At 43.4% G+C, this 26366-nt stretch overlaps 1 protein-coding gene and 1 long non-coding RNA gene across 10 annotated transcripts; one reads left to right on the top strand and one right to left on the bottom strand.

The window, feature by feature from the left end:
• Positions 1 to 34: 34 nt before the first annotated feature.
• LOC309381076 (uncharacterized protein) lies at positions 35 to 26366 on the bottom strand. Of its 9 annotated transcripts, none has more exons than XM_081931496.1 (19): positions 25777 to 26366; positions 23843 to 24011; positions 21297 to 22368; positions 18096 to 18996; positions 17001 to 17091; positions 16717 to 16812; positions 14931 to 15062; positions 13793 to 13891; positions 13000 to 13619; positions 11963 to 12079; positions 10537 to 10837; positions 7664 to 8682; positions 6854 to 7216; positions 6405 to 6514; positions 5300 to 5348; positions 4690 to 4872; positions 4097 to 4208; positions 3530 to 3769; positions 35 to 2563 (listed from the first exon to the last, which is right to left on the bottom strand). In XM_081931496.1, the coding sequence occupies exons 3-19, from the start codon at positions 22295 to 22297 to the stop codon at positions 1314 to 1316; spliced, it is 6684 nt and encodes a 2227-aa protein (XP_081787622.1). In that variant the 5' UTR covers positions 22298 to 22368; positions 23843 to 24011; positions 25777 to 26366; the 3' UTR covers positions 35 to 1313. The 9 variants fall into 9 exon arrangements, with proteins under 9 accessions (XP_081787622.1, XP_081787623.1, XP_081787624.1 ...); XM_081931497.1 differs by lacking the exon at positions 25777 to 26366 and adding an exon at positions 25550 to 25702; XM_081931498.1 differs by lacking the exon at positions 25777 to 26366 and adding an exon at positions 25555 to 25702 and having other exon boundaries at positions 23843 to 24006.
• On the top strand, positions 1851 to 7487 carry LOC309353177. Its single transcript, XR_014161730.1, has 5 exons — positions 1851 to 1959; positions 2271 to 2377; positions 2510 to 2565; positions 6469 to 6572; positions 7175 to 7487. It is a non-coding gene; the product is annotated as an uncharacterized lncRNA (long non-coding RNA).

The raw sequence follows: 26366 nt of genomic DNA, 5'->3' as shown, positions 1-26366 counted from the left end.
CTTTGTTTTGAATTTGCTATTCAGGAGTAGGCTATCAAAAGGAAATCACATTTATTGGTATGATTTATGATTGGAAGAAAAAGTACTAATTGTTAACTCTGCTTCAGTACTCCCTCCTGGCTTGAAGTTTCAATCATTAGCAAAACTACAAGAATGAATTGTATAAAACTACAAAATACCTTTACTTTACATTTCAAAGCTGAGTTTCTATAGATTCTTTGCTGTCGCTTACAAAATGAATTTGAAACATCTTGCAAATAACAATTATTGTTGAACAACCTGATCAAAACTGTTTAATTTACCTGTAGCAGGGTAAAACAGTTTGCAGTTTTGCAACTAAATTGGTATCAGAAGTTTGGCAAGAGGGAGGAGGAACCAGCCAAAAGCAATGAACAAAGAGTACACTGATTGTTACCTAAAAATATGGCCTCCTTCAGACACAACCACAGGCATGTGGAAGCTGCCAAACTTGTCATGTTATTTCATGTGACTGCACCATACATGTAAATACTTAAATCCTGTGAATTGAGCCAATTGCACATCTCTTCCCCTGGCCCTCATATTGGGAAGGTGGCAATCAGCTCTGCTCATATAGTTGAGGTAATAACAATCTGCAAAAACTCCACGGCAATGTGGAGTAGTATAGGGACCCAATTCCCACTTGACAGGATTTAGTTTGTCTTATAAATTATATAGTGAGATGACAGGACTTATGTATGCATACAAACATGCTTCTCTTTAGAGCATAACCATTCTTTTGAGTAAACTGTGGAAGAAGTTTGGGACGAATAAATATAGTCAGTCCTCTCTCTAGGTTGCATACATTTTAAAAATGATAGAAGAGAGGGAGGATTGGCAAATGAAAGTTTAGAGGAACATATAAATTTGTAGTCTGAGGGCGAGCTGGGAAATGACACTCCCACTGATTTTTATTTATTTTTAAATTTATAACTAAATGTTAAATTTTTGTTCCACTTCCCGAAGAGAACATGTGACAAAGTCATTCTGATTTTTTACAAAACTAATTATAATTATATAGCTCTATAATGATATAGAGCTATATCATTAGTTAATTTTGGCTCACCCAAATATTTTTACTAGGAATTTAGTGTATCCTTAATCAGACCATTCACAAAGATCACCTAGCTTCATAAATTAGACACAAACCCCTCTATTCAAAGTGGACCATACGACCTTCAATCCATGTATGTGTTGAAGTTTTCTGAGAAAATAGGGCATGCACCTGCCAATATGTTTAAAATTAAAGCTGCAGTACTATTTTGATTTTGCAAGGACAGTTGCTAATGTAGGTGTTACATTATAGACCTGTCCTTGACTGCTGAATGGGCAGCTTTTAAATCAACAGATGACACGTTTGCACCAACAGGTGCCAACAAAGGCATCATCCTGGTGTTTTGCCTTCCTGAATCTAATAGGAAGCTTGCACTTTTTAGTCCAAAGGGTGCCAGTTTGGGCATGGGCTTCCACTGTGTGTCAAGGTGGCCAGGTTCCATATTAGTTTTCATCTGCAGAACTGGAAGAGACACATTTGTAGTTTTTGCCATGCATGGTACATTTTTCCAGCTTCTCCCACTAGTTGTTGAAATGTTACAATTTGGGTCCTTTACTTCAGAGTCCGGCATTAGATTGAAAACACCCGATTCAGATGAAGGATCTCTCAGGTTCCTGTCAGCATCAGTGAGATCATCGTCTTCCAACTGAAGCAGGAGTGGAGTTACAGAACCACTACTCTCTTGCACAAAACAGAGGTCCTTATAGCTCTCACCCAATTTGCCAAACTGAAAGTGAAAGCCTGCTGCTGCTGCAGCAGCTGATTCCGTGCAGTTTCCCATACCTTCCAGAGAAAACTCAGTGCTTGGGGAGTTGGGAAGTTTTGATCTGTCTGGGGCTGCATCATTCAGCTGCCGATTGAGGGATACAATTTCATTCAGAAGTGAGGTGAGTGTTTTATCAGTGCCATCATTCTTTAGGTCCATTAAATCACTTGCATCCAGTGCTGGTTCAGGTATTGCAGAGGCTACTTTTTGCAGTTCCATTTCTACCCCAGAGTCCTTGAGTTCATTAATCTGTAGCTTCTGAAATGAAGAATCCATTGACTTTTGTCCCTCATCTCCCTTGCATATATCTTTTAACCTAACCCGATTTCCACTTAACTCTTCAATGAAGAGTTTTGTTGCAAATAATTCTGGGGATCCCTTCATACTGGATCCATTTACTATTTGTGGAAAACGGTTTTCTTTTTCGCTAAGAAAAACTTGAGCTGTTCCAGTAGCATCCCTGTGTTTTCTGGAAGACGGTTCCGCATTTCCTTCAGACTGAAAATCAGTTGTTTCCTGCAATACTATCTGCATGGAAGGTAAGCATTTCTGGGAATCTGTATCCAGAGTTACATAAGGTTTCTTATTTAAATCCAGGAGTAAATTTGTATTTTCTTCAGTAGCCAGTGACACCACATTTACTATTTCTATTTCCTTTGTATTTTCTTCAGTAGCCAGTGACACCACATTTACTATCCTTGGCATCATTAAGGAGTCTTCATTTTCTGTAAGTAAGCCCAAACAAAGATAGGCCCGTTAGAATACTGGTGAGAGAGGAAATGGGATCTAAAGAGCAACCTTTGGCACTGCTAAAGCCTGGAGGGATACTTGTAAGATTCCCAAGCCCCCCCACCCGAACGTATCACAGATCTGTCAAAAAAGGTCCACCCTGGTTCAAAGGGGCTTGTTAAATAGCATGTGAGGCTACTGTTTGAAAAGTAAAAGCCTAAAAGCTTTTATTCCATCTGAAAAACAGAAATGCTAACTATAAGAGATCAACTGCAAAAAGGAACAGAAGTGTCCTATATGATGATTAACCAAAACACAAATGTGGTGTAGTGGTTAAGAGCAGTAGACTTGTAATCTGGTGAACTGGGTTCGCTTCCCCGCGCCTCCACATGCAGCTGCTGGGTAACCTTGGTCTAGTTACACTTCTCTGAAGTCTCTCAGTCTCACTCACCTCACAGAGTGTTTGTTGTGGGGGAGGAAGGGAAAGGAGATTGAGACTCCTTAGAGTAGTGATAAAGCGGGGTATAAAATCCAAACTCCTCCTCCTTGCAATTCACAAGCCACAAGAGCAGTGTGCAGAGCCACCTTATAGGAATCAGTATAATTCTGCTCCTCCTGTCCCTCTCCCAGCCGAGCTGTTCACTCTAAGGAGATGCCTTTCTGCACCTCCCCAGGAACAGCCAGCCGCTTGTTCTTCCTTAGTTTCCTGTGTGTAGCTCTATGTCTTTCCTTTGAGTGAAAGGCTTGGGGTAGGATGCTGTATGCCTGGCAATGAGATGGAGGCCCCAAGCTGCCTTTTATGGGATGGCTCCACACACTTCTGCAAGCAAAACTAGACTGTTTATTATTAGTGTGGGAAAGGAGCTGCTCCACTCAGGTACACATCAGATCTCTGCTTCCCAGAATGCCCTGGGGATTTTGGTTTCACTTTGTATAAAAATCGCCTCCTTTCTGCAGCCTACCTGTGACACTGCTTCTGTTCTTGGAACATATCAATGGTTTCGTATGCCTGTTGGCCAGGATTACCGGTTTTGTCTCTCTAGAAAGAGAAAAGGGGCTGTTTTCCACAGTGGAACTAGTAGTTCTCGCTGTTTTAATGATTTCCACCATATCTTGCTGGTTCTGGTTCTCCTGTTCTTCTAGTGCCTTCTGCTTTGTAAAAATGTATTCTAACTTCTTCAAGATCGCTTCCTGTGACTTGCCTACAGAGAAAACAAAGAGTTGGATATCGCTCACTTTGCAGTTCAAAGGAACAAAAACACACATTAGCTCAAAATACAGTATTTCATAGTGCAAGATTAGTACAATTTCCAATACACATGGCACGCAAGGATATAGTTGGCAAGCAGAACATCTTTAATAGCATTTGCGTCTTTGAAAGTATAATCCTTAGAATCCTACATGAACAATTCATCCCAACCACTTTGAATCATCCTAGTATTCTCCTATGATGGAATTTCTTTCTTCATCTACATGTATGTTTGGTTTTGTTTATTTTTTAAGAAAACCTGTCCATGAAGTCATCTCACCTGAGAGTGTAGACACTTTACGAATCAGGGTGTTGCGCTTGCACAACAGGAACTTCTTGTGGCTTGTCAATTGGTCTGCCTGATCTCTTAGCCTCTGGATATCTTCAGTGGCCTGGAAAGGGACAAAGAGGTCATTTTTACATCCCAGAGCAATACAGGGGGGGGGGACAGCTTCTCTTCTCTACTCTCAAAGCACCCTAAAAACAAAGCAATGGCAGAAACTTTGCAGACATGTTAGCGAATCAGCTGCATTAAAAATATTAGGACCTTTGTGTATATTAGCAGAGCAAGCTTCAGCTGGGGACAGAGGAGACAAGGCAAAAAATGCTATTGGTGGAAATAATTATCTTGGCAATGTGCCAAGTTAATTGCCTAATGTACTCAGAGAAAGAAAATTAAGCCAGATGCATTTGTCCAACATGGAGCTGAGTTGCTGTGGCACGTTAGAAACCCCCCCCCCCCCAATTTTTTTTTGTATCTCTCTTTTTTATATCTTTCAATTTAAGATTTTTCATCTTGCTGCTGTTAAAAATCAAGTTCTCTTGATGAAGAGGCATTTCCTTCCACATAATGCTAAATGATGAACCATCTACCTGCTCAAGGAGGATGCGCTTGGCAATGCTGGGAGTGCTCTGCAATCCCAAGGCCCCCTGCAGTTTTTCAAAGAGTTCTTTCATTTCCTTACGCCGACGCTGTTCATCTGCTGTGTGATTCGGGCGATAAGAAGTCATGCTTTGTGTCCAATTCTTTGGTTCTCTTTTCCAGAGTCCAGATGGCTGTGGACAAGAAATAGCACTTTCACCAGACAGGAAAAAAATATACAGTGACTGGTATAAATAATTGGGATTTTATATTATCCCCCAAACCTGGGCTTCTGCATGTCTCCACAAAGCTTGCCAGATGCTGGATGGGAATGCATGAATAAGCTAAACAGCTGTTTGGTTTTGAAGGTGCAACACTGGAAAAAAAAGGAGCCACACAGGCTACTGCGCAACAGCTAGAATTCTCACTTGGGTCACCAAGCGGGATGGGGAGAATGAAAAGGGCCTGACTACCAATTCTGTCTCATGGCACGCACATAAAACAAACAATGCCCTTAAGTAATTTAAAAAAACAACAACAACCCACTACCAGTCAATGTATATTTCAGCTGGAATACACATGCCACAAAGACACAACAGTAGAAAAGAAATGTATATTCACCTTAGGGGACTTTTCCATCACTTTACTTGAAGAGTCATGAGTAAGATGCCTAGAAGGATTTAAAAAGAGAAGTTGTGTTTAGTTGCACAAGTCAATCTGGCTCAGATAATAGCTTAACCTCAATCAAAACTGCAAGAAAACTTTCTTTGTGCCAAAAGGAGCAGGAAGTTGTGCTCTGGTCACACAGGAAATGTCCCTGCTCTGTCCCCTCCTTCTGCTGTGCCCTTCTTGCTTTCTTATTCTGCTGTGCATGCTACTCAGTCTCTTGAAGTAAACAAATGAATGAACCAAAGGTTGCCTGAAACAGCACATCTTAGGCTCTTAGTACTCTCAAAAATATAATTTGAACTAACATACAAATTAAAGGTGCCCTTTATAGCTGATAATATTTTTTATTTTTTAAAATTTAATCTTTGAGTACTAACATTAGTGATTAGGAAACAGCACATCAGGCTATTTGCCCATCTAGCCCAGGACTGGTCCCAGGTTGAGGTTTTCTGATCTCCTGATTCTTTTAAGTGGAGATGGCAAGAATCTTTTTCATACCAAGCAAGTGGTCTATCATCAAGCCAAGTTACCAGGGAATAAATTCAGCCTACAAGTGTGCACAATCATAGCAGGAAGGAATTCCCACATTACAAATCAAGGTGCCACGTCTGCTGTGTAGTTGCAGTTTCTTACGAGACATTAGATTTCTTTTCTCAATCAGTGAATCCAGCCCTTCAGCTATCTACTTGATTGCTCTGGGTTGGAAGAGGAAGGGCTCTGTAGAGGGGTCAAAAAGGGCTGAATTTAAGCTGTGGTTGCAAAGGTTGACGTTCTACATTGCATCCTTGAAAAGAGGTTCAGAGGGCAGGCCACCTTTCCAGCCAAAACGGTTACCCAGTCCTGTCCTAAAGGTTATGAGCTAAGTATATTTTAAAAAGGGCTTCTGGATGACGCATCATTGCAAAGTCTCACTGTGTGAACCAAATAAACCACAGAGCAGAGCCTTGGACTGCATTAAAATTAACTATATCTACTAGACATAATAAAAAATAGCACTATGCTAAAAATCCATTTGCTGGCGTGTCTTTGTTGTTGTTGCTTTAAAAAACTTGCTTACAACTGTCTAGGAAGTAGGGCATGAGCTGCTGTAGTAAGAATACTTTTCTTTGAAAACTCTCCAGGTTCAGTGTTCATTTTCTTGTCACCTTGACTGGAGTCCCTTCCATTCTGAAACAGAACATTAAAAAGGCAGTTAAACTCAGTCCTGCAGAGAAGCTCCAGTCAGGTAATGTTTCATTTCAAACTCAGAATGTGGTGTGTTTCTTCCATGTGCTAGCAGAGAGGAGGCAACCAGCATAGAGAGATGTGTTCATGGTAAACCATTTGCTATTTGTGACATGGAAACTGGCCTATTGCCCAAACATTAATGTTTACAGCTGCTCAGGGTACAACTGAAGAATGGTAATAAAGATCACTGTTTTAATGTAAAGTTGCGACAACTTGTTAAGGTGTATAAAATTATTTAACTTTGGTGTTCTGAAGATTAAGTAACAAATTGAGTCTTACCGATTGAGAAATATCACCTGGAGCTTCTTCAGGACAGTTAACATGATGTTCCTTGTTGTACATCGCTGTAATGCTATAGGTGTGATCTAACGATACAGCATCAGGATGGACGATGGGAGCATCACTGGATAATCGCTCTACAATTTCTGCATTCATTTTGACCATCTCTGAAGTAGTAGCACTACTCTCACATATGATACTTTCAGTATGGAACTCTGAAGGGTGTGCTGGCAACTTATTTTCTTTTAATTTGGTATTGTATATTGTGATTTCTGACTCTTTGGCCTCCACCGTTTTCAAATGTGGTATTTTTTCTTCCAGCTTGACAGAACTGCACTCTCCTTGCCAATTGGTATTCTTTACCTGGAGGGATACAACAAGATGGACAGTTGAGTTTGGAACGTTTTTCAGCTCTGGAAACTGAACTACTGTACCACAAACAAACTACCACAAAACAAAACTCATCTGTGGCATTTGTCAAGACTCCATACACTCCAATTTCTGACTGAGTCATGAAAATATTTACACACTTTTTAACCACAGAGGAAGTTAAATTCTCAACAACAGAATTTTTGCAAGAAGTTTAAATTCTGTGAGGAAAGTTAGGTTTGGATGGTAAAACTGGAGAAATTAGTATAAACAAACAGTAGAAAATTTACGCACACACCTTGGACCCAAAGATCCAAGGCAAGTGACAGCAGCAATCTCAACTGGTCACAGTGGTTTCCATGGTTCGCAAATAAATTGTTATAGTAAAAACATTTTGCTGCCAGATTTGTTTTACAAATTAAAGGGGTGTGGGATGCTCACCAGTGTTTCAATCTGGTGGTCAGAACTCCCATCAATATCTTCCTCTGCAGAATCATCTGTTTTTTCACCATTTCCTATATCATCCTTGGTGATACCAAATGACATAGGACCATTTTTCCAATAGTTGGTTTTAGATGCATTTTTTTCTAAGCATTTAGCAACTGGATTCTGGGATGATTTGCTCCAAGTTCTGTTGGGCTCAGCAAGGTCATCCTTAAAAGCTTGATTCTCTCCCCGTAAACCAGAAAGACCTTTTTTATAGCAAGAAATGTTACAGTTTTCCTGAACATTAGCACTACTGTTAGGAAGATATTCTTGGGCACTATCCACACACGTCTTTCCTGGTGTGTAATTCTGGTCCCTTGTACAGCAGATCTCAAGCTCTCCTCTCTCTGTTTCCTTGACATTTTCTATTTGCATGGAGTCACCCCTCTCTTTCCAGTGCCTCCTTAGCAGTTCAAAGTCATGTTGATTTTGCTGCTGACTCTGAAGAGATTTGGCCCTTTTCTGCCGCTGCTTTTCTGTATGGCTCATGCTTACAATCCGCTGCAGTTTACCAAACAACGTTGGCTGTGTCTGCTTAGGTCCTTCCGAATCAGTCATGGGCCTTTGCATTTGGGCAATGTGTGTTTGCTCCCCATTTGAACATTTCATATGCGGAGCCTCTTCCTGACGTGTGGGGCTTTTCTGTAATGTATCACACACAGGAACGTCAGTTTGCAAACCATCTTCAGCCTCATCTGACATACCTTCAAGGTACCTCACATGCTGCTTCTCTTTAACTTTAACTGTCTTACTTGGCTTCCTGCAAACATATGAATGGTCTGCCAATATCGTGTCTGATGGAATGTCAGGATGCAATAAAGCTTCCCCACTTAATAATTCTCCCCCTGCATCCACGTCGTCTGGAGCAGTCTTTGTAGCAGTTGCACTTTTGTCAGGAATAAACATGTCCCCTTCTTCCTTCACCCGCAATGGCAAATCCATAACAGCTTGGTCTGGCTCTGCACTACAGACTGCTGAAGGAAAGATAACAAGCAGCTTTAATGCTCTAATCACTGGAATAGCAGCGAAAGAACTGAAACAAATCCTGTGCTGTTCATTTTACCTCTAGTAAATAATAAACTAGGCAAAAGCGGGGAAAGGAGCAACAAGTAGGAGCGAAGGTCACATCACAAGACTCCAATTAATATCAAGCAAGAGCTTTGAAATTTAGCGCAACAAAGAAGACACTGAAAGTGGCATTCTTTTTGAAATCATTCCATTACCCATTCTCAGTCATGAGTGGCGTTTGTTTTGTAGCCCATGAGGGAAGGGAGGGATCCGTGTGCTTAGGGGGTCCCTGAAGTATGCAGATGCCAAAAAAACTGAAGGAAAAAAATGAAAGGTGTTTTAAAGAAGGCTTCGTAAGGACTGTGAATGTGTACAGCACACGAAGAAGAATAAAATATCAAAACACTCTTAAACATCCTTCTACATACATCCAGAAAGGTCATGAGAAGTAAAACACGCATGGCTCTATCACCCACTCAGTTACCTTGGGATGCCTCTAACTGCTCAGGCCATTTCTCACTGTTTCCTTAGCAACCAGGCCTTCAACAGGGTTGTTGAGATTCCCGTCCCTATCTGTTCCTTGGAAACTTTCAAGGAGATGCCGGATTTCACTCAAAACAGACATAGCAAAACACCCTGAGTGACCATCTGTGGCACTTTCAGGGTGAGATAGGAAAGGAATGCAGCGTAGGAGTCCTAAAATGCAGGCAAACCGAATCAAGCCTAATACATTCTAGCCAAAGGTTCAAGACAATCGGTATTGGGATTTTTTAATTTTTTAAGAAAGGACACCCTGGGTCTCAATAATTCTTACATCAGCACCATTGCCATTCTAAGAGAACAAGGGAGGTGTTCATGGCGAGTTCAGGCGCCTCTTTTTCCAGAAAAATAGCACTGTAAATAGGTCCTTGTGTTGCAGATCCAGCATATATATCTTCCAAAAAATGGATAAGCCCACCACAAAGAGTAACATGATAATTGTACGTGCATCCTTTCATGTGAGAGACAGGGGAGGAAAGACTGAAACATGCAATAAGCGGCAGTACCCTCAGTGGTGAAAAGCATCCTAAACGGAGCAAGAGAAAAGGTATGGGAAATCCATGCCACAGAGATGGATGGGAGGGCAGAGTGGATGAAATCTGTAGGATGACTGGGTGCTCACCCATGGGAGGAAGCCAGGAGTGTAAGGGTTCAGCACTAAAGGGTGCCAGTAGGGCAGGTGTTGGAGGAACAGTCCTCTAATTCACTGCTGATCATAGAAACTTAAAAGGCAGGCATGGCACCTTCTTTGCCCCTCCACCCTCATCTAAGACTGAAAAAAGAAGACGTAGCGAGTGACATTTAGAAATCCATGACTCCCCTAGCAAGGATATTCTGAACACACATGTAAAACAGAAATGGAACCATATCACTGAAATAACGTCAGGTCACCACACCAGCCTGGTTCACGCATCATGGTAAACCAAACCATGGCTTAGAATGAACGTGTCAGTGTTCCAAAAGCAGCTTATTTATCCCCAACCTAAGATAGTACATAGACACATACAGTTGGTAAAAAAAAAAAACAACCAGCAACAAAACACACAGGGTGTGACGGGACAAGAAAAGCACATAGAAGGGGGGGGGGGGGAGGCCAAAAGAAAGAATAATCAGATGTTTTACCAGAGAAACCACGGTAACATTTTGTTGTAGTTTCCATTTATATTTGATAACAGTAAGTCAAGATTTAACACACCTGGATAGTCCAGAATGTTTATTCAGCAAACTCCCAGAAAAAAAGTTTTTGAAAATATTTTGAACACTTTTCTAGTAAGACTTACATTCATCATTGCTTCTCATCTGTTTATTAACATGCTCCAGTTTCCAATCCCTTTTTCCTTTGCAGCATTCAGTAATTTCACATAAATATTTCTTCAAGCTTTTCTTGTGCACAGAAACTCCCTTTAACAGGGCCACCCTTTTCTTCAGACAATCAAATGTGCAATCTGTCTTGCAGGAAAGTGTAGGCTGGCATATCCCAGAAGCTAAACTAGCACAGACACACCCAAGCTGGCAGGTGCCACTGTGTGCTGGATCTTGGCTGCTGGTTATCTGACAGGTAGGCTTGCTTTTGAGTGAAGGCTGAAAGAATATACAAATATGTATCTCAAGAATTTAGGCAAGAACCTACAAACAACAGATTTTGAACAAATGTAGGGTATAAGGTCAATTACACAACACTTTATGATACATAATTTATACCTTGTCCTCAACTGGATGGTATAAAAATGCACAAAAGATGAAGGGAAACAGGATTGTACCCCATGTGTAACAGAAAGTGAAAGCTAACATCCAATAGCCTTTTAAAACACAGAACATGGAAGCATTAATGTTCAAGATTATCAGGAAAAAAGAGGAATGTCCTGTGCAGTTTTCATTTGTTTCTTATGTTCTTACTACTGTTTAGAGTCTGATCACAGAAGTTCTTCTAAGCAGGCTAAAGCAAGCCGATTTGATCATCATTCTGCAAGCAGCAGTCTTGCTTCAGAGTTCCACAAGGGTCATTCACTAGATTGTTGGTTCAGAATCGCAAAGAAGTCTTGCGAGACTCGCCAGACACTTTTTGTTGAATAAAATGGATTTGTCTTGTGCATGGGAACATTAGAATCCTACTTCCCCCCAGCAATGGTCTTTTATAGGACATTAACGCAAATAAAGTGTAATTATAAGAAGAGCGTGCTGTAGCAGGCCAACAGCCCATCTAGTCCAGCTTCCTATTCTCACAGTGGCCAACAAGATGCCCGTGAAAAAATGTGCAAGCAGGAGCCAAGTACAAGAGCACTCTTTCCCACCTGTGGTTTCCAGCAACTGGTGCTCAGAAGCATTACTGTACAGTCATGCCTTGGGTTACAGATGCTTCAGGTTGCATTTTTTCGGGTTACGGACCCGCTGAAACCCAGAAGTACCAGAAAGGGTTACTTCCGGGTTTTGGTGGTCATGTATGTGTAGAAGCGCTAAATCACACTTTGCACATGTGCAGAAATGCCAAATTGCAACCCGTGCGTGCGCAGACATGGCACTGCAGGTTGCAAACGCTGCGGGTTGCGAACGTGCCTCCCGCATAGATTATGTTCGCAACCCAAGCATCCACTGTACTGCCTCCAGCTGTGGAGACAAAGCATAGCTATCATGGCGAGAAGGCAATGACAGCCTTTTCCTCCATGAGAGTTACAAAGGAAGGCAAAGGAAAAGGCCATTTCAACTTACCTGAGGGCTAAGCAGAGATGCTAGAGATAGGTCTGCTCGCTCTTTGGTAATGCAAGTCCGTGGCTTCCCATTCTGCAATGCACGACCTTCCAATTCCATTAACTCCACCGGAACCTGCTTATAAATGAATTAATGTCACCACATTTTTACCTGAATCTGAGCACAGAGTATCAACACACTCACACACACACACACACACTCTCTCTCTCTCTCTCTCTCTCTCTCTCTCTATATATATATATATATATATATATATATTAAAATGACAATATTCCTGCATTGCACAGGAATGCAGGGTCCTTTCAACGCTGCAATTCCATGATTCTGTGGCTCTGAGTACTTCGTAGCAGTGCAGGGTAGTGCAATATTTTAAAACAAGGATGAAGTTTATGTTGAAGTACTGCAACGTGAGGATGTATAGCAGTCATATGTGCACATAGTGATATTTGGTCCTGCTCCTACTCAGACTAAACCCTTTGAAATTCATGGACATTACTAACTTAGGTTCGTATATTTCAATGGGTCTGCTGTGAGCCAGACATCACCTGAATACAACCCTAAATTGGTTTAGAAATGTGAAAACAAATCCCAGAAGTTACAGGTCACACACCGTGAACTTATGAATAATTCTAATGCATGAAGACAATATAAGTTCCTTTCTTTTCTTACGCTAATCTTACTGTGCCAGTTACATTGCACGTGAAACAGAATTAAGAAATCCTTATGGCCCATCTGAATTTTGCAGATGATCTGCAAGGACATGGTGGTCATATAAAAATGAAATAGAAATGGACATGTTTTGCCTTGTAATTTCTGAATGTAACTTCTTTACTATGCAGCAGATATGTATACTGAGTTATGTATTTCTCTTTGTTTTTCATGCTTTTTCCAAAAACCAATGACGTATACCTTCCCCACCTCCTGCAAAATAGTCAAAAAAGGATTGCAAAAGAAAAATAACTTGTGAGTACGTGGGTCCATTTCTAGCATATGCATATCTAACCAATGACTAAATGGTAAAGATTATTGAAGCTTACCTGAGAGATGATCAAAGTATCCAGAGAAAGGTCTGCCCATTCTTCAGTAATACAGGTTTGTGGCTTCCCATCCCTCAAAGCACAATCCTTCAGCTCCATCAGTTTCATCTGAGATAAATGCAGTGGACAGATACTCTGTTTTGGCCGCTGTGCTTCATGCACAGTTATTTGCTTTCTCTGTATGTTTCCATCAAATTCTGGCACATGCACATTGTCATCCACTTGGCTATATGATCTAGACCTATTGATGTTTTCTAAGGCAGAGAAATCATGCTCCTGCTTTGAAGGCACTGTAAACTTTTTGGAAGATTTTACCCTGCCTCGAAAAGTTGTTTGTTTATTCTTAGTTTTTCTTCTCCTTCTAAAAATGGAAGGCAGAGAAAGAGGCTTGAAAGCGTAAGTGCTGGATGGAGTAATGATGGGTTTCTTCTCTGGAACTTTATCGAGGGCTTGAGCACTGCTGGCACCTTTGGATGAAATCCGGCAATCCATGGGATAACTAAACAAGCTTGAAGAGAATCCCACACTTTCCATTAGCTTCCCTTCCCTTTCCAAATATTTGTCCAGTTTATCACTGCAGAAGGCAGATCGGTTCTTCAGTGAGTCCTCTAAAATGCTACCTGAATTAATCCAGAATATGACATAGAGAAAGAAGTCAAACACAACCTCTGAAAATACATCAATCCCAGTTCTGGCAGAAAAGGAAACTCACAAAAGTTTATCTAATAATTATCAAAAGTTCTTCTTTCTGCAGCATCATGAAGGGAAAATATATACAAAATCAATGTCCTACCTTCCTGCTTAGAAGTGTTGTTAAGTCTTCCTTGCCAGCCTTTTATCTTTCTAAAATCATTGGTTTTCCCAGTCTTGGAAATGAAGGAAACGGCGGTATCTAGAAATGAAGGTAGCAAAGCAAGTTTATTAACGAGGCACAATATTCCTGTCTATAAACAACTGTATATATATTCAACTATAAACTAATTATCACATGCATTTACTGAAAGGGGTACTCAACAGGCGACAAGGGCCTGAGTAATAGCAAAGTTAATCCACCAAAAATTCCTTCTAGAAAATAATAACTAAAATAAGAACAGTCACATCCTTCATTCCCAGAGGGCTCTTCAGTTGCACATACTATAGAGAGCACTCCATTTTCCTCCAGAGATGAACCTTAGCCTTCCTCCCAAACTTGGATCTAGAGAGAGAGGAGAGAGGAGTTTCCCTACAGCTGCACAGCAGTTTGGAACACGGCTGAATGAAGCCCAGCACAGCTGAAAGTACCATCTCTCTCAAGCTTTAAGGTTGGGAAGAAATCTCCAAACACCTCCAAACACCTCAAAAATATGGTGGCAAAATGTATGTACCCCCACAAAGTCTCGTCTGAACAGTCAGACCTAACGATGCACAATTTACATAATTTATAGCTTTGTTCTATACTGTTCGCATCGTGCGGTGATAATGTAATTTACTAAGACTAAGAAAATACAATGAATGGGTTAAAAAAAAAAGTTTGCAAACCAACAAGCCCCAGCCTTGCTTTCTGGAGTTGGGAGTGCTGAGACTGCTGGCTGCCATGAAGTTTCAAGCTCCAGTCTTCCTCTCCAGCAGGAACTAGAAAGGGGGACACAGATTGCCCTCTCCATTGCACTAGGCTTCCAAGACTCTCTGAAATGCAACTATGGGGACGATATACCCTGCCATCTCCCTGTCCCAAGCTGGAGAAGAGGGCAAGAATATTCCCACAGCCTGGAGCTCAGATGGAGAGCACGGGTTGTGCCTGACCTCGTTCTGTGATGCAGCACAAGGTCAGAAGTGAAACCCCATTACTTGTGAAGTGAAACTCTCATAATATCTGGCAGCAACAAAAGGCAGCCGGGTTTTATGGACTCTGCTTACCATTCTAACATTTCGAAAAGATACATTATATTTACCTTGACAACTGAGATCTGTCACTTGGTTTTCTCCAAATACATAATCCTTTGAAGGTCTCAGGGGAAGCGGCACACCCAAATATTTCAGGTCAATACTAAGTGTTGGGTCCACGGAACCCAACTTCAGTCCCACTAGAAGAAGAATACCCCTCGTTAGAGATCTTTACAAGCATGAAGAAAGGCAGGGTGGCCAGTGGTTGCCAAACTAGCACACATGAAGGTCTTTGCGGACAGGCCTCCCAAACTCTGAGCTTTCGTAAATGTCTCTAGCCCTCTTAAAAAGAAAGGTATAAAACAAAATGTGTAAATACTCTTCTAAGTAATTCATTTGAAATGAGTCACCATGGCTCCTCCTACCTCTCAGTGTTTTTGGCCAAGGACCGAGTCAGAGCTGTGATTGGTAAGTGAGTTGTTTAGACACCAGGCAGCAGGAATCCAAGGGTCCTAAAGAGTTGCTGTTTCACTTCCTATACACAGTCGTACCTTGGTTCTTGAACACCTTGGTACTCGGACATTTTGGCTCCTGAACGCCGTAAACCCGGAAATGAGTGTTCCGGTTTGTGAACATTTTTTGGAAGCCGAACATCCAATGCAGCTTCCAATTGAGTGCACGAAGCTCCTGCAGCCAATCGGAAGCCGCACCTTGGTTTTCGAACCATTTCAGGAGTCGAATAGACTCCTAGAACAGATTAAGTTCAACAACCAAGGTACTACTGTAGTGTAGTTTTCCTGCTCCCGTCTTATTTTCTACTGAAATCTCCTTAGTTTGTCTTTTGTTTTAACCTAGCAACGAGGATGCACCTTTCCTATAGGGTGTTTGTCTGATTCTGTAGACCGTAGGAGTTATTTTCTGCAAATACTACAGCAAATAAGAGTGGGTAGACATTAAATATCCCTACTTCCTCAAAAAGGCAAATGTGAAAACTTCACAAAGAGGTTGAGGTCTGCTGTACAGGAACTAAAAACCAGACATTCATTAAGAATTTGCTGAATAGTTAACTTAAAGCACAATGGTATTTAAGCCTACTCAGAAGTAAGTTTCTGTGTTTACTGGAGCTTACTCTTGGGTAAGTGGGTTCACTGATAGCAGCCTAGGCTTTGATTTAGGGTTGGCATTTGAGAAAAACATGGTTCTTGTGACAGGCAGAAATTCAGGTAAAGCCTTTTCTAGTATGGAAATGCAATTATTATAAGAGCTTCACTGCGCCAGTACTCTCCAGTTTGGGTTGTGTCATGCTCCCCACATCAGCCATTTCATGACTGGTGCCCCCAGCACTCTCAAAATTTGAAATGTGCTACTAGTTTAAAAAGGCTGGCAACTTCTGAGAGAATCTATAAGCCACCAACTCCCTCAAGCACAGGTGAAGGGCTCTAATACAAATGTAGGCAGCAATTATTAATACAGTTATTAATAAACTAAGCTGTTCTTAAACCAAGGTACCACTGCACATTGCATCAAAGTTTAGCTGAATGGACTACAGAGCACACACATGAGAAACAATATCTGAATACTATGTTCTAAGGGCAATTTTGAACTAAACCGTTCTACTAGCTCAGTCACTTCTGGCTGTGCAGTGGAACTTCCCTCTCCCCTCTCTGTATTCCCCTGAAATTGGTTATGGTTCTCCCTCAACCCTTCAGAGCATTTTGTTTGGGGTGGCATGAAGAGAGGAGAGGGACAAGAAGTTATGTTGCGCAGCCGAAACTGTGCTAGCTGAACTGTTTTGTTAGATGCTGCTCTAGATAACTATCACAGCAGCTGCGGAATCTATTGCTGATAACATACCTTCTTGAAGACTAGGATGTATCACTTGTCTGTGCCTGAAGGACTTCAAATCTTCCAAGAGCTTTGTTTCCAGAAGTTGTAGGTTGATTTGAGAGTCTGTCATAGAACAAAAAAGTATTATTGATACATACAAATACAAAAAAAAAAAAATGTGTATCATATTCTAACATACAAATGGTAAGAATGTGATATACTTAAAAAACCCCCAAAAAACCTACTGTTTGCTTAGCAGTCTTAATTTGCACTAAGGCCGCGCCATCTCAATTATGCAGTGTCAAGAGTACCTGAATCATATGTAGTCAGGAAGGAAGTTTCTCCAGTCTGTGGTCCTTCTCTTCCCCCAATTTTATCAAGTCTGTGTTTATCAAGAACTTCCTGTGCATAAAGAGGGACTACAATAAGTGTTAAATGCTTAAGCAAAAGTGGCCTAGACAACCTACCAAGAGTCAAATTAATATTAACAAGATTTAATACATACTAGAGCTGAATAAAATGGTCCGGATTTTAAATTCTGCATGGTCACATACAAAAGGCAAGGTCACAAGTACATAAAAAGAACACCCTGCTGATTGACCAGAGGCCTATCTTGTCTAGTGTGCTGGATGCCTATGAAAAGCCCAAATGCAGGATATGAGCAATATGGCACTCTCCAGCTCACATTTTCCCAACAACTGGTACTCAGAAGTACACTTCCCCTGATATTGGAGTTAATATATGTCATTAACATAGCCTTCTCCACAAATTCACCCTTTTAAAGCCATCCACACTGACAGCCATCACTTCATCTTGTAACAGAAAATTCAGTAAAAACTATGTACTGAATGAAGAAGTATTTCCTCTTGTCTGTCTCGAATCTTCCCACATTGAGCATCATTGTATTGCTCTGGGTTCTAAGTATTCTGAGAGGGAGAAAGAAGTCTGCCTGTCCACTTCTCCACACTATAATTTTTACACACACCCATCACATCCCTTCTTAAACCACGTTTTTACTATGCTAAAAGCTCCACATGTTGTAACTTATCAGTGAGTTGCTACAGTCCCAACTTTGGTTGCCCTTTCTCAACTCTGTAGCATCCTTCTTGAGGTGCGAACACAACCGTACACAGAACTCTCCAAATACGGTTGCATCACAGGTTTATAGAAAAGGATTATGGCATTGACAATTTTATTTTTTATTCCTTTCCTAATGATCCCCAACATGGTCTCTCGACACTTACATTCAGAGCTATTGAAACTTAAGAGCGTGAGCGTCAAAGCATAGAGGTCCTGCCACCCCAAACCTGCAATTTTCACAATTAAAAAAAGAAATGCGCATTTAACTTTCAATCTGTCTAGTATAAACTATGCTAGACAATATTAAATTTAAATGATAGATTTACCTTTGATGCAAAGGATGCAAAGAGGACTCCATCTATATCCTCGTAATCAAGCACGAGCTCTGGCTTGGCAAAATCTGGTCCCATATTGCTTGTCATAGCAGACTTTGCTGTGAATTTCAGGGATGGTTCAGTCTCAATCACTTTACGTGGTCTTCCTCTTTTAGGTGGACCAAACAACACATAATCTGCTTTCTTATCAAGACCCCTTCCCAACACAGCCTTCTTGGCTACATTTTTCTCTTTTCCTCCATGAATAAATATGGTTGACGTAGGGGGCAAGAGGTTGAAACTCATTGCTTTTTTTGTTACCATATGGCTGCTGTATGTTTCAGTATTTATCCATGGCGCATCTTTGCCCAAATAGCATTTCTCTGTGTTATTGCTTCTGAAATGAAGTTCTTTATGTTTTGCTTCCACAACTTTAAGCGGGCTAGCTGGTTTGTTATTTTCAAAACAGACAGGCAAAGAATTTACTGAATGATTCAAAGAAGACTTCTGTGTCTTATAAGAAGACAAAAGAGCTTCAAGAACAGAGATGGTCATATTCTTGGTGGCACCACAGCACTTTAAGGAGGCATCAGGCACTGTCCCACTACCCAATTTTAAAGTTTTGTCTTTGGCAACGCTCTGTGGTTGCTTGTGGGATTCAAGGTCCACTTTTCTTCTTCCTATTTCATTACAGTTTTTCTCCAACTGCGTCTCTGAAATCTTGTTTCTATCTCTACAGAAATATTTTTCTGTTGCTTTATCAGTGCCTTCCCGGTTCATGAGTATCCTCTCTGTATGTACCCTTGGCCCATAAACATAGTCATCTACAGGCTTATCTTTAATGGATATACAGATATCATCATTTGAGTTCAGCTGTGATTTCACATGGGAATCCCTTTCACAAGCTGTTGGACTGGAGAAAGGAAAACAAAAACTAGATCAATGTAATTGCAGAAATTAAATAATATCCTGATAAATTTATTTTGTCCTGTTTATCATGCATTTGTACAAAAATTATATATCTGTTATTGCTATGTAATGCAAAACCCTAATGGCTGTGCAGTTTATATATAGCTTTAGCAGCTTCCATTACTAGTGTGAAAGTAAATCAGCCTTCCTTTATCCATCAATCAATACATACATCATTCAGGTTACCTGTGATACCATATATATTTTCTAAAGCAATACATTTGCTGGATGAAGAGTTTGGATTTGATATCCTGCTTTATCACTACCCTAAGGAGTAACAACCTCCTTTTCCCCTCCTCCCCCACAACAAACACTCTGTGAGATGAGCAAGGCTGAGATACTTCAGAGAAATGTGACTAGCCCAAGGTCACCCTGCAGCTGCATGTGGAGGAGCGGGAACGCAAACCCACTTCAATAGATTACAAGTCCACCGCTCTTAACCACTACACCACACAGGCTCTCTGGATGCTATAGTCTCTCTGGATGCTATAAACTCAGACCAAATTTCATTTTAGTGTCACAAAATTATTCCCTTCTGTATTCCCATCTTCTTTTGGTTGATTTGGAAGTAAGTTCCAGTGAGACCTTCTCCCAATTAAGCATGCATAGAATTTTGGCCTCATGTACCTACCTGGAAATAATTACTTTTAATAATTACTTTTAGAATGGGACTGACTGCCAGCTTTAGTTTAGCATTTACAGTGGTACCTCAGGTTACAGACGCTTCAGGTTACAGATGCTTCAGGTTACAGACTCCGCTAACCCAGAAATATTACCTCAGGTTAAGAACTTTGCTTCAGGATGAGAACAGAAATCGTGCGGTGGCGGTGCAGCGGCAGCCGGAGGCCCCATTAGCTAAAGTGGTACCTCAGTTTAAGAACAGTTTCAGTTTAAGAACGGACCTCCGGAACAAATTAAGTTCTTAACCCGAGGTACCACTGTATTTATTTAAATCAGAGATGAGGAACTTTTTTGATCCCACAGGTCAGATTTTGACCTGGCCACACCCTGTGGATCAGTTTTGACATATGAGCAGGACAACCTACCTGTCAATCTCAGGACATCTGTAGGATGCCACATGATTGATAGGTGGGTCATCCTGCCCACCTGTCAAAATCACTTACACTGGGTTCCGAAGCGCCCAACAGTCAGCTGGGAACTGCAGCCAGCTGGCTGCCAGGCACTTGGAGAGTGACAAGCATAGAACTGGCAAAGTGCATCTGCATGCAGGTTCCCTTTATGCTCCAATCCTATGCACACTTAATTGGATGTGGGTCTCACTGAATCAAAGAGCCTACTTTACTTAATATTATTGTCATATTAATTAAACCTATTTCCTGCACTCCCAAGCCTGCGCACACACTTACTAATGAAATCATTAAAAGTTACTTCTTTAAGCTAACACTTTAAACGGATACTGCTGGGACTTCAATCTGACCCCTCTGAATTCTAGCACAACATTAAAGAACTCTAATGCCCATCAGTATTCTGATCATGTATTAGGTGGCAACTACCACCTTCTTTTTCTAGGACTACAACTCACACCAATATGGCACAGAGGAAAACACACACACACATCAGATACAAAATGCCATGTTGGCCAAAGCAACCACTTATCTTGACTTTCTGTATCTGACAGCAGCCAATCACATGCCACAGCAGAGTTTTAGAAGTAAGGGGAACCGACAATATTCACCTTCAGTTTCTCCCCAGCATCTCACTATTGTAAGAGTATGATAATTTGAGCTGGTACTTTCACAGAGCTTTAATTTTTTTAGCCCCCCATCTCCAATTCTGCATGCTATCGGTAGTGATAACAGATACAAATAGCATCAAAGGAACGACATAAGCACACTTAGCACTAACTGAGTCAGAAAGCGGTGCAGGGAGGCCAGGGCACTCACTGGTGGGGAAGGTCTCATCTGCAAGCTTAATATGGCCCAAAACACATCTCCAAAATACCCAAGCCATTTCTAATAAATTTCACCCATCCATATAGAATGGCCCCAAACCATTTAGGACACAGCACATAGTTAAACTATGAAATTTGTTACCATGAAGTGTAGCAATGGCCACCAACTTGCATGGCTTTAAGAGGATTAGACAAATACATAGAGGACAAGTTTATCAATGGCTACCAGCAATGATCGCTGTGTTCTACCTCCACCATCACAGGCAGTAAGCCTCCAATTACCAGTTGATGGGAATCACTCATACCCAATAATGAGAGATATGTAACTGTACCATTCAGACGCATCACATTTTGTGTCTGGAGTAAGTGTTTCTTTCTCCAAAGAAGATTTATACATCTTCCAAGCATTACATGAAGCATCTAGGTCTCTTTGCTTCAGATCCGAAACAACACCTTCAGCGAGACACCTGTAACTGCTTGTAAAGTTAGAAACTCTACGTCTTTTCTGCTCTGGGCAATCATTTTGCATTGCCTTATGTTCAGGTCTGCTGCTCAGACCAGCTTTCTTGAACCCTTTGAGAAATGGGTTGTAGTCTATTTTCAGTTGTGTCATTTGTATGTTTTGATAGGCAGTCACAGCAAAGAACTCTGTCTGTGGGAAAAAGAAGGTATGGACATCAGGACCATTTAGCTGAATAACTTCTGTGGCTTTGTCAGCAGGCACCAAGTGTAGACGAGGTAGATAGCGGTGCATAGAGTGCAGAATGATATGCCCTTCCTGGTCCAAGGTATTGTTAGTAAGTTTGAGTTTGTAGAAAGAGACTGGTTGGTGCATCCAGTAACGGCCAGTAGAAGGCGATTCGGGGTGAATGAATACTCCTCCCAGCACATGGGGTTCTGCTTTCCCACTGGGCTCCCAACTATGGCCATTCCATTTATAGCGTAAGTTGTCAACTGGAGAAATATCCATTACTAAGATATACTTCAGCTTAGAGTCTAAGCCTGTTATCCAGTATCGACAGTATGGAAACATCCGCCTTCCCTGCTTAGTCAGAATCATTTCTGTGCCACGACAGTAGAACTCATTCCACATATTGTTGTTGTCTAAGGTAACAGTAATGCTTCCTGAGGTGCAATCTGCTGGAAGGCAGGTCTTCACTTTCGATTTTGCTGGTGCTGCAAGGCCATTGTCCTCTTGATTTGAAACTAAGTCTCCTTGGTCAGCTTTTCCAGTGATCTGCGGCTGTTTCATGAGAACGTAAAGAGCAGGCACTTCACCCAACGCCTTTCCACCATCCTCATTCCCAAAGGCCATTGGTTGCTTCTTCATCATGTACAGTGTTGTAAATTATCATATCAACTCTGGAGTTGCAAGAGTTCTGATAGCCTTTCCCTCATGGCCACCTTGTTAAGAAACAACAAAATACACAATAAATATTTGCAATAAAGGTAGACTTGAAATAAGAACATAAGTGGAGGAGGAAAACACATGTGATTTCAGCAGCATGCCCCAACCCATACACATTTAACAATAGTTTAGTTTAACCGAGGTTTAATATGATGTGTAAACAAGGCCTAGGTGTTTCAGCTACCGTATTTTTCGTCCTATAGGACGCACCGGCCCATAGGATGCACCTCGTTTTTTGGGGTGGGGAATGAATAAAAAAAATATATTTCCCCCCTCCAGCCGCGGCTGCCGCCCCAAGCCTTGCACACGCCTGCCCGAAGCACGGGGCACCCTCCGGAGGGCTCCGCGTGCTTCGGGCGGCAGGCTGCCACCCCAAGCCTCGCCCGCCCGGCGGGAGCTCCTGCCGGGGGCGCAAGGCTTGCAGACACTCACCCGAAGCACGGGGAGCCCTCCTGCCGGGTGCGCAAGGCTTGCAGAAACTCACCCGAAGCAAGGGGAGCCCTCCGGAGGGCTCCCTGTGCTTCGGGCAACAGGCTGCCGCCCCAAGCCTCGCGCACCTGGCGGGAGCTCCGGCTGGGCGCGCAAGGCTTGCAAACACTCGCCCGAAGCACGGGGAGCCCTCCGGAGGGCTCCCTGTGCTTCGGGCAACAGGCTGCCGCCCCAAGCCTCGCGCGCCTGACGGGAGCTCCTGCCGGGCGCGCAAGGCTTGCAGACACTCGCCCGAAGCACGGGGAGCCCTCCGGAGGGCTCCCTGTGCTTCGGGCAACAGGCTGCCGCCCCAAGCCTTGCGCGCCTGGCGGGAACTCCTGCCGGGCGCGCAAGGCTTGCAGACACTCGCCCGAAGCACGGGGAGCCCTCCGGAGGGCTCCCTGTGCTTCGGGCAACAGGCTGCCGCCCCAAGCCTTGCGCGCCTGGCGGGAGCTCCTGCCGGGCGCGCAGGGTTGCAGACACTCGCCCGAAGCACGGGGCACCCTCCAGAGGGCTCCCTGTGCTTCGGGCAACAGGCTGCCGCCCCAAGCCTTGCGCGCTCGGCGGGAGCTCCTGCCGGGCGCGCAAGGCTTGCGGACAGCTTCCTGAAGCCGGGAGAGCAAGAGCGGTCGGTGCGCACCGATGCCTCTTGCTCTCCAGGCTTCAGCGAAAGCCTGCATTCGCCCCATAGGACGCACACACATTTCCCCTTCATTTTTGGAGGGGAAAAAGTGCGTCCTATGGGGCGAAAAATACGGTAATTAGAAGATTAGGTGGTCAGAATAGATAACATTGTTGCACACCACCCCAATCTCTAAGCGGTGAGAGATTCCAGGGGTTCCAGGCACTTACCCAGAAATCGATTTTGCGGAATGAGGGACAGCAGAGACTGTGGTGTCTTTATGATATATTGTTTATTTACACTTATATACCACCTGAGCCTACAATGAAGGGGCTCGCAGTATTAACGTCCCAAGAAGATCTTGCTTCTCCCATACTCACAGCCTTAGATTCCAGCAGAAATCAGGCATGGCTCTGTCTCTCAGCCTGATTCTAGCTTCTAGCTCTCTCACACATCTCTGGCCTTTGTCCTTCTCACCAACAGCCAGGTAAAGGAAGGTTAAGATATTTGCCCCTAGATGTACAAACCAGCTACAGAATAACAGCTTCCCTGTAGAAAAATAGCAGACAAATTTTAAAAAGGCATTAAAACACACACCATCAAAAACAGATCGTAAAACACAATTACACTTTTAACCCAACACCAGTAGAGTACAGTGGTACCTCCAGTTACGAACTTAATCTGTTCCGGAGGTCCGTTCATAACCGTGAACCACTCATAATATGAGGTGCACTCTCGCTAATGGCGCCTCCCACTGCTGCCATGCTGCTGGAGCATGACTTCCACTGTTACAAAGTTTGCAACAAGGGGCATCTACTTCCGGGTAGCAGAGCGTGTAACCTGAAGCATTTGTAAGGGGGATGTAAGGCGAGGTACCACTGTAACAGCTTGTTCCTTTAAAGCAAGTTCCCAGCCCATCATGATCTCTTCAGGCCTTCCTTTTCTTGATGCACACTCCCAGTCCCAGTTCTGCATCCAAACAGCTTATCCACTTGGCATGTCTAAGATAATGTGTTTCTGACATGTTTAAGCCTCAGTACCAGAGCTACATCACCCAAAGGCCTTGCTCATTCTTTTCTTTGTGCCACTGCAGCACGAAGCTTTCAAACACACACACACACACACACACATCAGAACAATTCCAAAAAACCCATTAAACAGTTCCCATCACCAACAAGCACATATCAACCGCATTTCAAAAAGCAAAGGCAAAACTTTAAAGAAGAATTCATGCTGTAAATCAGTGCACAGTACCCAAAGACACAAACCCCCACCCCAACACGCTCTTCATCCTGAGTTTCACAAAGTTCATATTTTGTGCATCAGAAGGGGAAAGCAAAGTAAAGCAACATCTTTCCCCATTGGCTGCATAAATTGTTTATGTGAGGTGAACAAAGCAAGAGAAGGCAACTCTGATGTTGATCCTCTCTCCATAAGAATGGTACCGTGTTGGTGCATCACGCGACCTAACCCCATTGCCTTTGCAAAAGCTATCCTTTTCTAGGAGGGAGTTGCGCCGACAAGAAATCAGACGGACTTGCGCACGAGACAGCGGTTCTTGCGCGAGGGGCGGGGAGGGCTGCATTTCCAGCGCCCAGCAGGCGCATAACCCAGCCGAACACGGAAAGCTACCAAAGGAAGCTGCTCGCTTCGCTCCTCTTCGGTTTGCTGCCATTCTTTTTACACCCGCACCTCAAGGAGGCTTCCGTTGCGTCGAATCAGCCCTGCTCCTGCCCCACAGGCTGCGCTGCTCAGGTGTCCCTCCAGACATCCAAACCTAAGTGCAGCCCTTCTCGCTCTCAATTGGGCGGGAGGGAGACTTGCACCCCAACTTCCCGCACCAACAAACCTGGGGCGGGAGGGAATGAATCCGCCACGCGGGCGCTAAACTCTGACCGACTCGCTCGCCCTTTCCACTCTCCTGGAGCCAATCCGGGGCTTTGTCCCGCCCGCCCTCCGGATGTTTATGGTCGGTGGCTCTTCCCATTCCCCCCGCCGCCTGGAAGTGGCAAGGGAGGCACGAGGGAAGGTGGGCGCCCGCGAAGGAGAGCCTTCCGCTGCCCGCCACCCCCGACCCGCAGCTTTACCTCACGCCTACCTGGCGGGTCTGGGCCCCAGGTGCCCCCCAGCCCCGCGCGCGCGCACCTCCCGCTGCAGAGGCAAGACAGACACGTGGTGGTGCTGCTGCTGCTGCCAGGCGGACACAGACCGTCCGCTCGCGTGACGTAGAGCTTCCACGGCGCGGGCCGACGCGCGGTCACGTGCACGCCCTCCCCTCCCTTCGGACGGGGCTCCTGAGGGCTGCAGTCCTTACCTGGGTCGGCTTGGGAGCGAGACCCTGGGAAGGCGCGGGGTGGGGCTTGCTTGGGAGCCCGCAGGGCGGAGCTGTAAATGTAGATATCGGGGGGGGGGGGTGGCATGAGGGGAAGTGGAGCCAAAGGGGCGCGCCTGCTGCTGGCCTCGTCCCACCTGCCCAGGAGAATGGCGCTCGCTCCCTGTCCACCTGCTCGCACGCCGAGCCTTCCCCGGCTGGCCACGCACGCGCGCGCCCCCTCCTGCCGGGCGCCCCTGCGCCTTTCGAGTCCAAAGCTGGCAAGCACGTGGGAGCTTGATCCCCGCGGAATGTGGCTCGCTCAACTCAGTGCGACTTGCTTCCGAATTTCAAATGCAAGGATTGGGTTGCGGCAGCTTGCAAATTCTTTATTTATTTATTTATTTATTTTAAAGTATACTTTTCAGGTTTATACATTTCATTGTGACATTTCAAAACTTGGCTTTCCTTCCCCCTCTTTCTGTGGTTCCTTAAATTTATTCTTAATATCTTCTGCATATCCAAATGAACTTAATGTGCTCATTTATTCATCTTCTTTAAATACATGCTCTTATTAAACTACAGATTGTTGC

This window comes from Podarcis melisellensis (assembly GCF_964234715.1).
Source record: "Podarcis melisellensis genome assembly, chromosome: 1".
In the NCBI taxonomy this organism is placed as follows: domain Eukaryota; kingdom Metazoa; phylum Chordata; class Lepidosauria; order Squamata; family Lacertidae; genus Podarcis; species Podarcis melisellensis.
The sequence above is the reverse complement of the archived record's forward strand: the minus strand, read 5'-3'. Positions and strand labels throughout refer to the sequence as shown.

What these genes read in the sequence shown, in the direction of transcription:
- LOC309381076 (XM_081931496.1), bottom strand. Translation starts at nt 22,297, where the DNA reads ATGATGAAGAAGCAACCAATGGCCTTTGGGAATGAGGATGGTGGAAAG. An exon ending in CAGGTGATATTTCTCAATCG is followed by an intron (nt 6,515 to 6,853) that starts GTAAGACTCAAT and finishes GTTCTGTTTCAG; the next exon opens with AATGGAAGGGACTCCAGTCA. An exon ending in TGATGGAAAAGTCCCCTAAG is followed by an intron (nt 4,873 to 5,299) that starts GTGAATATACAT and finishes TCTTGTCCACAG; the next exon opens with CCATCTGGACTCTGGAAAAG.